The following is a 13,693-nucleotide window of genomic DNA, read 5'->3' on the forward strand; positions in this document are numbered from 1 at the left end:
ATTGGGAATGGCAGGACGTAATACGGAAGTAAGATTCGGGCTGGCAGAAAGGTTGATAACATGTTCTGTCCGTAAGGGGATCGTTTTAAAGTTTCGCTGTCTTGAAGAGTTTATACGTCTGGTGAAGGATAAGAAGGAGAGAGAGACGCTGTAATATTTGACACTTTCCTCCTCCCTCTTCCCTTATGCGCTCCACCTCTTCCCAGTTCATGCCTGTTGTGCAGTGTGGAAGAAGATGGTGCGGAGTAAAGTGCAGTGTATAGGGCCGGCCTGGAGTTGCCTGCCTGTGTCTTTCCTTGTCTTCGTACTTCTCGTGTGTGACAGCCAGAGCATCGCAGACGTAGCAGCCTTACAGGTACTTACACTCCATACACATATCTCCTGACAGCTGAAACAGGAGCCCTATGAGTAGTAAACAAGACTCTGCTCCTGGGTCACACAACACTGTAAGGCAGTGCTGGTCAATATATATATATATATATATATACACACACACACACTGTTTATTACATTTTATGGGAACCATAGATTAGGATAATGAGAATAAATGCATTGCGCAGAGCACAATATCCACACAGCAAAGTTTAGATCTATTTATACAATAACTATAGGTAACACACAAGATGTAATACCCAAATCATTTTATTCTACATTACACCTACATGAAAGGTCCAAGGAAAAATAAATGAAAGAGGGTGGAGGAAGGGGTATGGGGTTCCCATCATGATCTTCCCCATGCAGGGGAGTCCAGTAATGATTAGTTCCAGTGCAGTGATTAAAGATACAGATGTGTGGGCTCCAAGTCCTTAGTAGTGTGTGTACTTGGCTTGGTGTTTGCTCCCCAGCCCAATGGTTCCCTGGCCCTTGGTTCCCTGTGATTGGCCCAGGAGGGGGGTGTCAGTCACAGTTTTGCATGGCCTTGGGTGATTGCACATCACTAGGTGTGATTTGATAGGTGATTGGATAGGGGGCCATCTAGGGCTAAATCAACTAATCAAAATAATCGATAATAATGAATGTAATTGTCAACGATTCTCATTATCGATTATTTGGTGTGGATCCCCTGCTTCTCTCCTCCGCGCTTGGAGCCAGTGTTCCATCAGCGATGTGTCCCCTCCAATCTCCGCTGCTCCCAGTGGGGATCAGAGGGGACACAGAGCCCTGCAGCCAGTTCCCAGTCTTTTTCGGTTCCAGCCTGACAAATTCTGGGACGGGAGGTGTGCTGTGGTGCCATTCATTTCAATTATAAATTTCATTTTTTTTTAAATCTGATTAATTGATCGAAAACTAAATCAGCCAACTAGCCGATTCTGAAAATTACAGTTGCAGCTCTAGGGTCAACTTTCTACATATAAGAGGAACAAAGTGATTGTCATTGGTCAGTGTGGTCATGTGACCATGATGACCAATAAGTGCTCGCCATTTGGAGGAAAATTCAAAATTCAGAGCGCAGGGCTGTCCTGCCATGTACGGAGTATGGATAGTGCATCAGCAGAGGGGAAGGAGCATTCGGCCAAAGGTAAGTATAGTCGGGGCAGAAAGGGGTCCACATTGGATGGGCTAATTCTATTTTCCAAAATTCACCTGGGAAAGTGGAATCACCCTTTTAAAATTGAAATTGGCATGTTGATTTGGGGAACAGATTAAACTTCAGCTTTAAATTCTTTTTCAGTTATTGCTTAACAAAATCACTGCTGCAGATGATGTTTCTTCTGCTGGTGCAATGCCTTTGTTTTGTGAAGCCAAATACTCATGCTTTGAGTTTCCAAGATGATGCAACCTCTTATACGCTCCAGCACAAATGTGCACAGAGCAGTCCTAAATCTTAATGCTTTTGCCACTAATTGTAGTGAAGGGTAATTACTCCAGTTTTTTGCACTACAGATTTAGTACTGTTTTTAATTAGCAGTGTGCCGTACAAATGTATTTATGTGTCAGCTGCTTTAGGATTTTAGTTCTAAAAATACATTATAGTTGTGCTAACAATTTCATCACTAGCGGCATGTTAGCATCTGGAAACATTTGAAAAGCTTGGGCAACATCAAGTTATCAAATTGGAAATGTTCACAGTGATTTATAAAGACTCTAAGACACTAATGTGCTGTTCTCTGTAATAATGATTTACACTGTTTTTCCTCAATACTCCTTATTACATCCAACATGGATATTTTTTATACTTACTATTACGTACAGTGCTGTGAATGATGTGAAACTTAGGGTTCGAGTGTAACATCAAAGTAGTTTCTTTCCAGTTCGATTGTAATATCAGGGTAAATACCACATTATGGCCACTAGATGGCGCTGAGAAACATAGGAAATGAATACTTTTGTTCTCTGCTCCTTAGTTCCATCTTGTGGCCATAATGCGTTATTTACCTGATATTACATTTGAGCTGGAAAGAAAATATGTTATTAACATTCGTATTTGCCTGCATTCATATGGAACAAATGTACAAGCAATGTCACAGCATGAATTTCTCTGCGAATTGTATATGATTACACCCTTTAAGTGACACTTGGGGCTCATCTATAACACTATGTAAACCTGTATTGCTTGGACAGTGTTTTGTGAGCCTGTGATGATGGTGATGTGCAAGACTACAGCCTTGCGATATATAATTTTTGTCATCATTGCTGTCATATACAGTGCTAGTAATTGGTTTGGATTAGGGCAAATATAGACGTTCCATGCTCATGATTGACAGTTCCTCTAATATAGACTAACCCGTGTGTTACAGATCTGATCTAACTGGCCTGTGCAAATACTATACACTGCAATGATTGTGCCTTTCTGTCTTTAGGAACTTATAAGAGTTAACGTGTCAACCCAGCATGACAACAAGACGATAATAGAACAGGTGAGCGTTTATAGCTTTTTACGGAAGAATTTGAATAGAATACAATCATCTTCATGCAAAATGTATTTAAATGAACAGTATGTCTTCAGATGGGGATAGAACCTCTGTTTGGTTCATATTGCCATTGCTGTAGAAATTGTGGAGATTTTTTACTCGCTACCTGTGTGGTCTACTGAAAGTGAAGTTGGCAAAACAGGGGCACATGCAGTAAAAAAGAAGCTCTTTGCCACACTTGGGAGATCTCGCATGTGACTTGTTTTGTCACCTGGCCAGGCAGTAAAATACCCTAAATGGGACTATATGTACGCCAATAAAACCTGACAGGTTGACATGCTAACACAAACCAAAATAGTAGTTTTAGCTGGTGTTAAGTTTTAAATATATATATACAAAAAGATTTTTTTTATTTTTTAAAAACGCTTTAAAAGCAGTTTAAACTTATCCCTGTCTTCGACGCGCGCTCCCGTCCGAAAATCTGAAACTGCGGGGACGACCGCAAAGCATCTTGGGGCGGACGCATACGCAGTCCGGATTTTCGGCCGGGAGACGAAGAGAGGCGCAAGGTAAGTCTATGGACGCGTGCACCCGCATGAAGACACCTTGGGACCGGAAGTGCCAGTAAGGACAGAGGAGTCAGCGCTGGATCGGAGACCCGCCGCACCACTGGAGGGACAGATGAAAACGACAGGAAAGAGGATGAAGATCTGATTAAGAAACATAATTTAAAGTAAGTGCTGACATTAACTTTTGGGGGAGTAGAATTTTTTTTTAACTTTAATGTCACTTTAAGTTCTTGATGGCATATTATATCTGGAAGCAGCAAAGTGTTAAAGTAGAACTAAAGCCAAAAACTTTTTTTTTTGGATAGAGTAAGGGAGGGTTATACCCCCTATTGCTTTTTTGGCATCAGTGTCTCATTGGGGAGATTTCCCTTCACTTCTTGTCTGATAGCCACTACAGAAAGTGAGGGAAAGCTGTGTTGGTCAGCATGGTCACCAATACTAGTATCTTGGAAGATTTCACCTCTATTCCTGTTCTGGTGACAACCCAAAATTTGGGATTTTCTTTCACTTTTAGTGATAACAATCACCAGGACAAATATGGAGGATGAGTCTCCCCAATGGGAACATAGACAGCATCAAAACCTTACAGGTGTTCTAATCTCTCTCCACTCCGTCCAAAACTAAAAAAGACAAAAAAAAAGTTTTGACTTGCCAATATGGAGAAGTCGTGTGTGAAAAACTAAGTACACCTTATGATTCAGTAGCTTGTAGAACCATCTTTAGCAGCAATAACTGGAAGTAATAATTTTCAAAGAGTATACTTTCTTTTTCACACAACTGTATGTGGACATCATAGTTCATGATCTTTGTAAGGATAATCTCAATGCTTGATAATATAAATTCAAATTTTTTTAATCCTGTGGATTGTAATGTAAACACAAATGAGAAGAAATGGCCATGCATATGTGTTTCATGATTTGAGATGCTGATATTTACAGGTTAGATTATTTACAGGTTAGATTAGAGATAAAACAGCCTCATCTGCAAATATCTGTCACATGTATGGGGTGAACCTTGCTCTCTGTGATCCATAATTATTTTCAATTTGTACAGCTACTTTTATTGATACCCATATGATCCAGAAGTCTGTGTTGGAGGTCAAAGACATATAACATTATATTTACGCATCATCAAACCTAGGACAGATTAGAAACCTCACCTAAAGTAATTTCTGCCATCCTGAGCTTGGACACTGTGCCCAGCATAACAGTAAGGCCTGGTTCACACTTAGGTGGCTAGGTGTTTACATGTTTGCACACGTGTATTCAGCGTACGGTTGTTTGCACATTTTTACGCGCGTACATGAAGACATGCGTTTTGACTGGCAGCTTAAACATTGCGGTCAATGGAGGAATGCACGTGCAAACATGCAAAAACAAGCATGCAAATGTGCAACATGCTTCTGCTGTGCGTTTTCTGGCGTTTCCATTGAAGTCTATGGGGGAAAAAGGAATTTGAAACTGCCAAAAGAAGCACATGTACCTTTTTCTGCGTTTGGCGTTTTGCTGCTCAGGTGTGAACAAGGGCCATTGAAAATTATGGAATTTCTTGTGTTGGTCATTTAAAAGCGCTTATCCTACTGCCCTAGGTGTGAACCAGGCCTTATGGTTTTAGGTCATTGTTTGAATTATTTTTCTTTCTTTTCTAATTCAGGCTTAAGCACCCCCAGGTGGCCAGATGTTAAAATATAAAATATTTAGGAACTAGTTGACAAAAATTATAGTTTTTTTTTTTTTATTATGACAAATACAGTCATGGGCAAAAATATTGGCACCCCTGGATTTCTGTCAGATAATCCACCACTTTGTGCACAAAATTGTTGCAATTACAAATGTTTAGGCATTCTCATGTTTATTTCTTTTGTTTGTATTGGTATGACACAAAAAAAGTGGAGAAAAAAAAAAAGCCAAATCTGACACATTCCACGCAAAACTCCAAAAATGCACTGGACAAAATGATTGGAACCCTCAATTAACATTTGGTAGCCCAGCTCTTGGAAAAAATAACTCAAATCAATTGCTTCCTGTAACCATCAATGAGTTTCTTGCATCACTGTACAGGAATTTTGGACCAGTCTTCTTTCGCCAACTGCTCCAGGTCTCTCACATTGTAAGGGTTCTTTTTCCCAACTGCTGTTTTGAGATCTCTCCACAGGTGCTCTATGAGATTCAGATCTGGACTCATTGCTGGCCAGTCCAGCACTCTCCAGTGCTTTGTCTGAAACCATTTCCGGGTGCTTTTTTGACGTGTGCTTTGGATCATTGTCCTGCTGTAAGACCCATGACCTTGACGGAGACTCAACTTACTGACACTGGGCCCTACATTGCACCCCTTTGGTAGTCTTCAGATTTCCTAATGCCATGCACACAGTCAAGACATCCAGTGCCTGAAGCAGCAAAGCAACCCCAAAATATCAGTGAACCTCCACCATGTTTGACTGTAGGGACTGTATTTTGTTTTCTTTAAAGGCCTCATTTTTTTTGTGAAAACGGTAAAATGATGGGCTTAACCAAAAAGCTGTAATTTTGTTTTGTCAAAAAGGTGTTAATTTTGTCATACCAATAGAAACAAAAGAAATAAACACGAGAATGCCTAAACATTTGTAATTGCAGCAATTTTCTGTGCAAAGTGGTGCATTATCTGACCAAAATGCAGGGGTGCCAATATTTTTGCCCATGGTTGTAAATAACGAAGATACAAGCAAAACTATTTATAGGTTACTTTTAAGATTTCAGTGTTTGTAAGACCAGACATAATGACCAAAACTGCTGTTTTTCAATTTTTGATACATGGCTCCTTCAAATCTCATAACCTCATACAACATTTATTAAAGCAAACCCATACTGAAAGACATATGCAGGCAGCCATTATTGTACTCGGAAAATGCCAGTCCCCAGGCTGTATGGTTCAGTACCTTCTGTGTTACAGTCCCATACCATAATAGAAGTCACCAGCACTCGATGATGTGTGTAAGAAGTAAAGCACTTTTTATTCAATTGTCACATGCGTCAAACAGCCAACGTTTCGGGGGCCACGCAGGGTCCCTTCTTCTGGGCGACATAGTAACTATGTTAGCTGTATGACGCATGTGACGATTAAATAAAAAGTGCTTTACTTCTTGCACACATCATCGAGGGCTGGTGACTTCTATTATGGACTGTATCTGACACGGTGCCATCAGTGTTGTCACTTCAAGCACCAACCTTTCATCCGAGGTCTGTACGCTGTATGGAGTGCAGGTGATTTTGTATTATCGACAGTCCCATACCAAGCATGCATTGAAGTCCCGGGAAAGTGAGAACTCCTGTTCTGCATACGTGTTCTAGGTCAGTGACTCGGGAAAAAAACTGAAGCTTTGAATCAACTTAACAGCCAGGCAATGAGTATTCTCAAAAACCTTGTTCCGTATTGGCAGCCTCTGTGTTTCTCTTAGTACGGGTTTTCTTCAGTCTAAAATGGTATGTGTGTATTCTGGTGTAAGTAAAAACGTACAGTACATACGATTAATCATCAGCAAAATGTGCTGCGAAATTATTCTTTATCAGAAATAAATGTAAAATACTAGCTAAAACAAACAGCACAAAGCAATATCTTCTGAAACTTAGTTATGTTTAGTGTACCACTATAGCTTCATAAAGGTTATATGAGAGACTGTGCAATCCAATTCATAAAAGGGATATCCACAAGCATAAAGGTACCTATTCTATTTCCACCTCAATACATATTTTTTTGTATGGCCTCTGATCTGTTTCCTGAGGATAGCTTTACCCTGTTTCCTGTTAACCCCAGCAAATCCAAGCTACTACTCTTAGATTATTCTTCTCTTCCTGAAGTTCAAGTCTTGGCTTGTTATACATAGATCCATCAGTTATATTAAGAATCTTCCTTTAACTCTTCAGAAATTGCTTATGAAGAAGGAAGGAAGTTTGGCGCTATTAAGGATCTCAAAAACAATTGCATAATCGGTGCTTGTTAATCATTTACAGCGTGCCTTCATGTATTTATCAGAAATAAATGCCACACTGTTATTTATTAAACATGAAAAATAGATTATTTAAAAGTTAGAAACAACCCCTGGCTAGGATAACCCAAGAGTTTTCTTGAATGGTGCAAAGATCGTATGCGTCACTGACTTTCCGTAATAAGCTTTTATTCTTACAGTGGATCTAAAGCCAAATATTAACTGCTACCCCAGTGCTGAGTGCTGAAACACCTCCTTCACAGCTGATGCCTTCCATGTCTTTGTCACAGTTCTGCTTGAGGCACTGACTGGATGCTTTGACTCACACGGAGCAGTGACTTACCCACCGATGGGTAAGTAGTTCAGTGCTCTAGTTGGGACGCATTGTCAATGGAGGCTTCCATCTGCTTACTTCGAGGTGTGGTAACATGGTTGTGCCTGCATCCTAGTGGGCTGTCTTTAAAGTGCACCTGATTCCAAAAAGTAAAGCTTTGGTATGTTATAGGGTACATCTAGAAATGTTAGTTGTGCCTAAGTATTACCCTGAAATACCTACCTTTTGGAATGCCTCCTGAGTGTGAGTGTGCCTACAGCTCTGACACTATAGTGTGAAATCTAAGGCACTGCTGTAATTATCTCAGGCTATGTAGAGTAAGATATGGTGATGTCACTTATGTGCTGATAACTGTTCTCCTTGCTGGAGGCTCTGACCAAGGTGGCCAACTCCACATTGCAGAACAAGGCATTGTAAGTCAGTAATGGGGACAGATCAGCTGCAGAAGGACCAAAGGCAATACTTGCGACTAGTCCTTTGACTTCTGTCTGCCTTTAGCTTTTGGAGTTCAGTTGCTTTATAAAGGCATGGTATCTAGCTGACTGTAGATGAAAATCATTTAACCTAAACCATGCCGTCATTCATGTTAAAAATTAGGGATGCACAGATACTTTTGAGTACCAGTGCAGATATTTGGCATTTTCATGAGAACTACCGGGGTTGCAGAGGTTGCAGCTGGGACCTGTATTGTTTTAGAAAAACTGTCACATGACAAACAAAAATGTATCGGTACTCGTACTTGTAAGTACTCGGCAAGTACCAGTACTCGTACTCGCAAAACTGGTATCTGTGCATCCCTTTATTTATATTTATAAAAACAAAATCGTACATTAAAACAGAGATGTATAAATCCCAGGAGCTCCGTGTGCTCCTTACAAATGACAGCTGCCTCCTAATTTTTTAATTTTTCTCTAGTCTAGTCTTGGAGCTCAAAAGTATCGGTACATGTACTCGTACTTGTACCGAGTACTGTACTTGGTATCAAATTTAGGATAAGGATCAAACTATTTCATATGGTAAAGCGACATTAAACCTTCAGGGTTTTTTGAAATTTTTTTTATTGAAGGGGGCCAGGCTTACTATAAACAAAATGTCATTGTATGGGTGCCTCCATCAGCTAACTGACTGCTGTGGAGGCACCTGTGTATGCACAATTACAGCCATGCCCGCACCTAAGGCTAGGTTCACACCAGATGCAGTGCGTTCCGGCCTGATTCTGGCTGGAACGCACTGCATCTCATTGCGGCCGGCTCACTTGTTCCTCTGGCTCCTCTATGGCTGGCACTATGGCTATGGTGCCATTCACTTCAATGGCCCTCCACGCCCCCTCCTGGCCCACAAAAAAGTGAGCCGGCCGCAATGCGATGCAGTGGGTTCCAGCCAGAATCGGGCCGGAACGTACTGCATCTGGTGTGAACGTACCCTGACAGTGTGTGTCCCTAGAGACACACATAGCGTGCGGCCGGCCACGCTCCCACCCTGCAGTCACAGCTTGACTGCAGAAGGAGCCTATGGCTCCTCTGCCGTCAGTACCCTCCCGCACAATACTGATAATGGACAAGAAGACCTGGCTCCCAGTCTGCGCTCCTAATTCATCCCAAAGGTGTTCTGAGTGGCCAAGTCCAGCCCCTGAAAAACAACCCCACACAATAATCCCCCATCCACCAAACTTTACACTTGGCACTATGCAGTCAGGCAAGTACCGTTCTCCTAGCAACCGCCAAACTCAGGCACGTCCAGTGGATTGCCAGACAGAGTAGTATGATTTGTCACTCCAGATATCACGTCTCCACTTCTGTAGAGTCCAGTGGTGGCGTGCTTTACACCACTGCATCCGACGCTTTACATTGCACTTGGTAATGTAAGGCTTGGATGCAGCTGCTCGACCATGGAAACCCATTCCATGAAGCTCTCTACGCACTGTTGTTGTGCCAATTTGAAGGTCAAATGAAGTTTGGAGGTCTGTAGCTATTGACTCTGCAGACAGTTGGCGACTTCTGCGCACATGCGCTGACCCCGCTCTGTCATTTTATGTGGCCGAGTTGCTGTTCCCAGTTGCTTCCACTTTGTCATAATACCACTAACAGTTGACCGTGGAATATTTAGTAGCAAGGAAATTTCACGGATGGACTTATTGCACAGGTGGCAACCTATCACGGTACCACGCTTGTAGTCACTGAGCTCCTAGTGTGTATGTATGTATCTGTGTGTGTGTGTGTATATATATATATATATATATTCTCACACACTATATTGCAAAATATATTGCATATATATATGAGAGAAATCTTCTTTTTTTTTTTTTATAGTCTTAATAGCATATGCATTGTGTAACATGTTTGCAGCTTTCACATGACTGGATTGTTTACATCACACAGTCCAGTGCCAACTGTTAGTAGTTCTGTTCAGCTGCACTGCCTTTCCCCATCCGGCTTATTTTGAATTGCACAAGTTTATGACAGGTTAGGTCTAAGTATTTTATCCACTGTTTACCCCTCTTCCATCTTCCCACAACATGAAGTGGTATAAACCAGGAGACCACAGATCTCACGTGTGACTAGAAATGTAGTATGTAAGGAGTTTGCATGTGTTTTGCATGTGTTTCCCCTGGGTAATCCAGTTTCCTCCCACACTCCAAAGACATGCTGGAAGGTTAATTGGCTCCTGTCTAAATCGGCCCTCATATGTATACATGTGATCCAGGGATCTTAGATTGTAAGCTCCTTGAGGGCAGGGACTGATGTGAATGTGCCCTTTGTGAAATGCTGCATAAATTGCCGGCGCTGTATAAATACCTGTAATAAATTAAATAAATAAATGTGCAAGCTCTAACCAGATCGACTGGGAGCTTACACAGGGCTACTTTTAACTGGGAAACAAATGGGACATCAGGGGAGTAATCAAAGTACGTATCAGTCACTAGGCTGCTCTGAACACCTCCAGCTAGTCCCACTGCATTTATGTTTCCCCTCAGAAAACCGAGCCACAAGTAACTGTAAAACAAATTGAGTAGAGAGTTGTCAGGTTTTTATTGCCATCTTTTTTTGCAACCAGGTATATTCACAACCCCTTGTGTTATGTTCCAACATTCCAAGGTGTTACAACATTGGGCTGTAGTTTGGCTTTAAGAAATTGGAAGAGGCATTTGTTGTATAAAATGAATGGAGTGTTTTATATTCTGATTTTTCTATTTTTTTTTATTTTTTTATTACTATTTCTGCTATTGTGACATGAAGGTGGCATTTAATATCAGCTATGAAAGAGGACAGATGCATCTGAATGGATTTCCTTTAAGTAAAGGTGTTTCAAGAATATCTTGCAAAATGTACACAAGTAAGAAACTTTTACTTAATTATGGCATGGGGGGGTTGTGCGTGCGTGCATGCATGCATGTTTTATGCATGGCTGTAACATGAGTGTAAGAAAGTAAATCATTTTATGTATTTGTCTATATGAAGGCTCCAAGGTTTGTAGTTGTCTCCTTTCAATGTTATCAGGCACTGGCTAAAGGAATATGAATAAACTGTGTACCTGCTTTACCCTGCTAGTCTTATCTATTCTATCTATTGAATATCTCCAAATTCAATGCAAGCCCATTACTCCAGCATTACGCGTTTCAGCCAAAAAGGGCTTTAAGTTGATAGTAATTAAGGCCCTTTGTGGCTGAAACGTGTAAGCAGATTGTGTCCTTTGTATGCTGCTATCTGTGGAAAATAACGTATTGGAACTTGGAATTGAGGCAAATGTAAAAAATGCAAGAGTTAAATATGCACAATCTATATCCACCATGCAGAGCTGCTGCAGGGCACATGGACCAGAATACCCTGAGATATATTTAATTACTTATGACCTGTTTCGAACCACCCTCCAGCAACTCTCCTAGTGCCGCTTCATATTTTGAAGTAGACCTAAACTTTACGTTATTGTGAATGTGGTCCATTCATCTAAAGCAAACTCTTCCCTTTTTTTTTTTTGCTAATCTTTACAAAACTGCTGCCAAATATAAACTATTCTGCTTCCAAACAACTCGCTGGTCCTAATACTGTGACCTCCTTTTTTTTTTTAAATAGAAGAACCCTTGTCAACTTTGTTACTGCTGTCAGTGTCCCTGTTGCAGATTTCCCCTTCCATGGAGCCTGCTAAATGCAGTGGAACAGAAAGTGAAGGGAAATCTCTCCTAATGGAGTCCTGGATAGCAGAAAAACCCAACTAAACCAACTTTAAAAAAACAAAAAACAACCTTTTGTCTGGAGAAGCGGTCACTGAGTTCTGATCTTCTCCCTGCAGAGCGCGGTCAGTCATCACTCCCTGCAGGGATCCCCCCCCCGTCTCCTCTCCATTCCTCCAGCACTGATTTGCAGGGACAGATGGAGGAGGGGGGCGGGCATAGCTGGTTCTGGGTCTAGAAAGGCAGAGCCAGCTGTCAATCAGGTAGCGGGGTGGATCCCGACAATATTGTTAGGATCCGTCCCGGCTGCAGCGTGGCTTTATGCTATCAACAGATAGTAGGCAATAGCTGAGTTTTTGGTTACAGGGAGACATTAGTAAATGTGCTCCTGTGACCCCAAAGAGAACTACGGCCAGAAAAGGTTTGACCATAGTTCTCTTTTTAAGTTCATATAGTCGAAGTGTGGATAATCACTACTTACAGCGAATTAGCATCCAAACTCTTGGTCCAAGCCATTTTACAGGAAGTGTTCGATACAGCCAAGCTTTAAAATAAAACACTTCCTACAAGATTGTAGACCAATGTTACGCAATGAATAACATTATCCAGAGGCAGTGGTATTTGTTGGAAGATTTTTTTTTCTTTGAGTTTGCCTTATTCAGTACTGAAATATGAAATATTGTGTGATTATACTGCTAACTTGTTTCATATATAGCAATCAATTCTTTTCTGGTATAGTGGAATATGGCTCGCCCGATGAGCAGTCAAGCGTTGTACGCGAGGCTTTGGTCAGCATGCGATTACTCATTTCACACTGGCCCACAAATTCCAGTACTGGAGAAACTAAGATCATTGTTCAGCAACAAGTGGTTGAAATTGATGGAAATCAGGTATGGTCCAATGTTGTTTTGTTCTTTTGGGGTGACCTAATTGCCATAACTCCATTTTATAAATGCACTTTTAAAATGCTAAAGTGATACCTCTCTTCATCCTCAAACACAGTACTTTATAACAGGCCTCCCCATTTTTTGAAATAGTTCAGCTTTAAACGTCTTTCGTTCATCACAAATGATGCTCTTTTGTCTTCAATTGAAGAGTTTTCCATTGCATTTTCTGTATGGACCATTTATTTATTTGTATCTATTCATACAAAGTAACCAATTCTGGTCACTTCAAATATTTCCTCCAGTTTACATTTTCTGTGACCCTTAATAATGTAGTTGTGCTCCTTTTGACATTCCTTTAGTTCCTTTTTTGTCAACTGTAAGCCAAAATTTAAGTGGAAATTTAGGACAAGGCTGCATCAATGCTTTGTGGACTTAGATTTAATACCACCATGCTGCTTCTATGTTCCACAAGGACTCCCGACGATTCTTCATCATTCTTTTCTAATTCACCTAGGTTTAGACCCCAATGCCTAGGTCATTTTGCAAAGTAGAGCATTATTAAATTACATAGAATTGTGCCCTCAAAAACACACTAACAGTTCTTTCAATCTGAAACTCATTTTTGTTCAAACAAGCTAAAGAGTAATTGTCCCAACACTGAACCCATGTGTAATCGTAGATCATTCAGGATATGAGTCACTGATCACAAATCTCTGAATGTGTTTTCTATTTATTTACATAGTGTTATGGTATTTTATTTTAAGCCAGCAGCCTTATTCATTAGAACTGTATCCAGTATCTGGCTTTTAACAAAATCCAAATAGACTATACACACAGCCACTCCCCTGTTATTGTTTCTTAAAGTGGAGACCTTTACCCATATATTTAACCCTTTCGCTGCCAAGGCCATTTCCCCTCCCCC

The 13,693-nt window shown here is 40.8% G+C and overlaps 1 protein-coding gene across 2 annotated transcripts in view; it reads left to right on the forward strand.

Moving 5' to 3' along the window:
- Nucleotides 1–111: 111 nt before the first annotated feature.
- Nucleotides 112–13,693, forward strand: part of GINM1 (glycoprotein integral membrane 1) — a 22,605-nt gene continuing 9,023 nt past the window's right edge. For both annotated transcript variants that reach the window (XM_018565648.1, XM_018565647.1), the window contains exons 1-4: nt 112–355; nt 2,802–2,858; nt 10,953–11,049; nt 12,623–12,774. In XM_018565648.1, the coding sequence (XP_018421150.1) occupies nt 236–355; nt 2,802–2,858; nt 10,953–11,049; nt 12,623–12,774 (426 nt within the window). In that variant the 5' untranslated portion in view covers nt 112–235. The remainder of the gene's footprint in view (nt 356–2,801; nt 2,859–10,952; nt 11,050–12,622; nt 12,775–13,693) is intronic.

The sequence above is a fragment of the Nanorana parkeri genome, unplaced genomic scaffold (genome assembly GCF_000935625.1).
Source record: "Nanorana parkeri isolate BGI_ZX_2015 unplaced genomic scaffold, ASM93562v1 scaffold869, whole genome shotgun sequence".
NCBI classification, from domain to species: Eukaryota; Metazoa; Chordata; class Amphibia; order Anura; family Dicroglossidae; genus Nanorana; species Nanorana parkeri.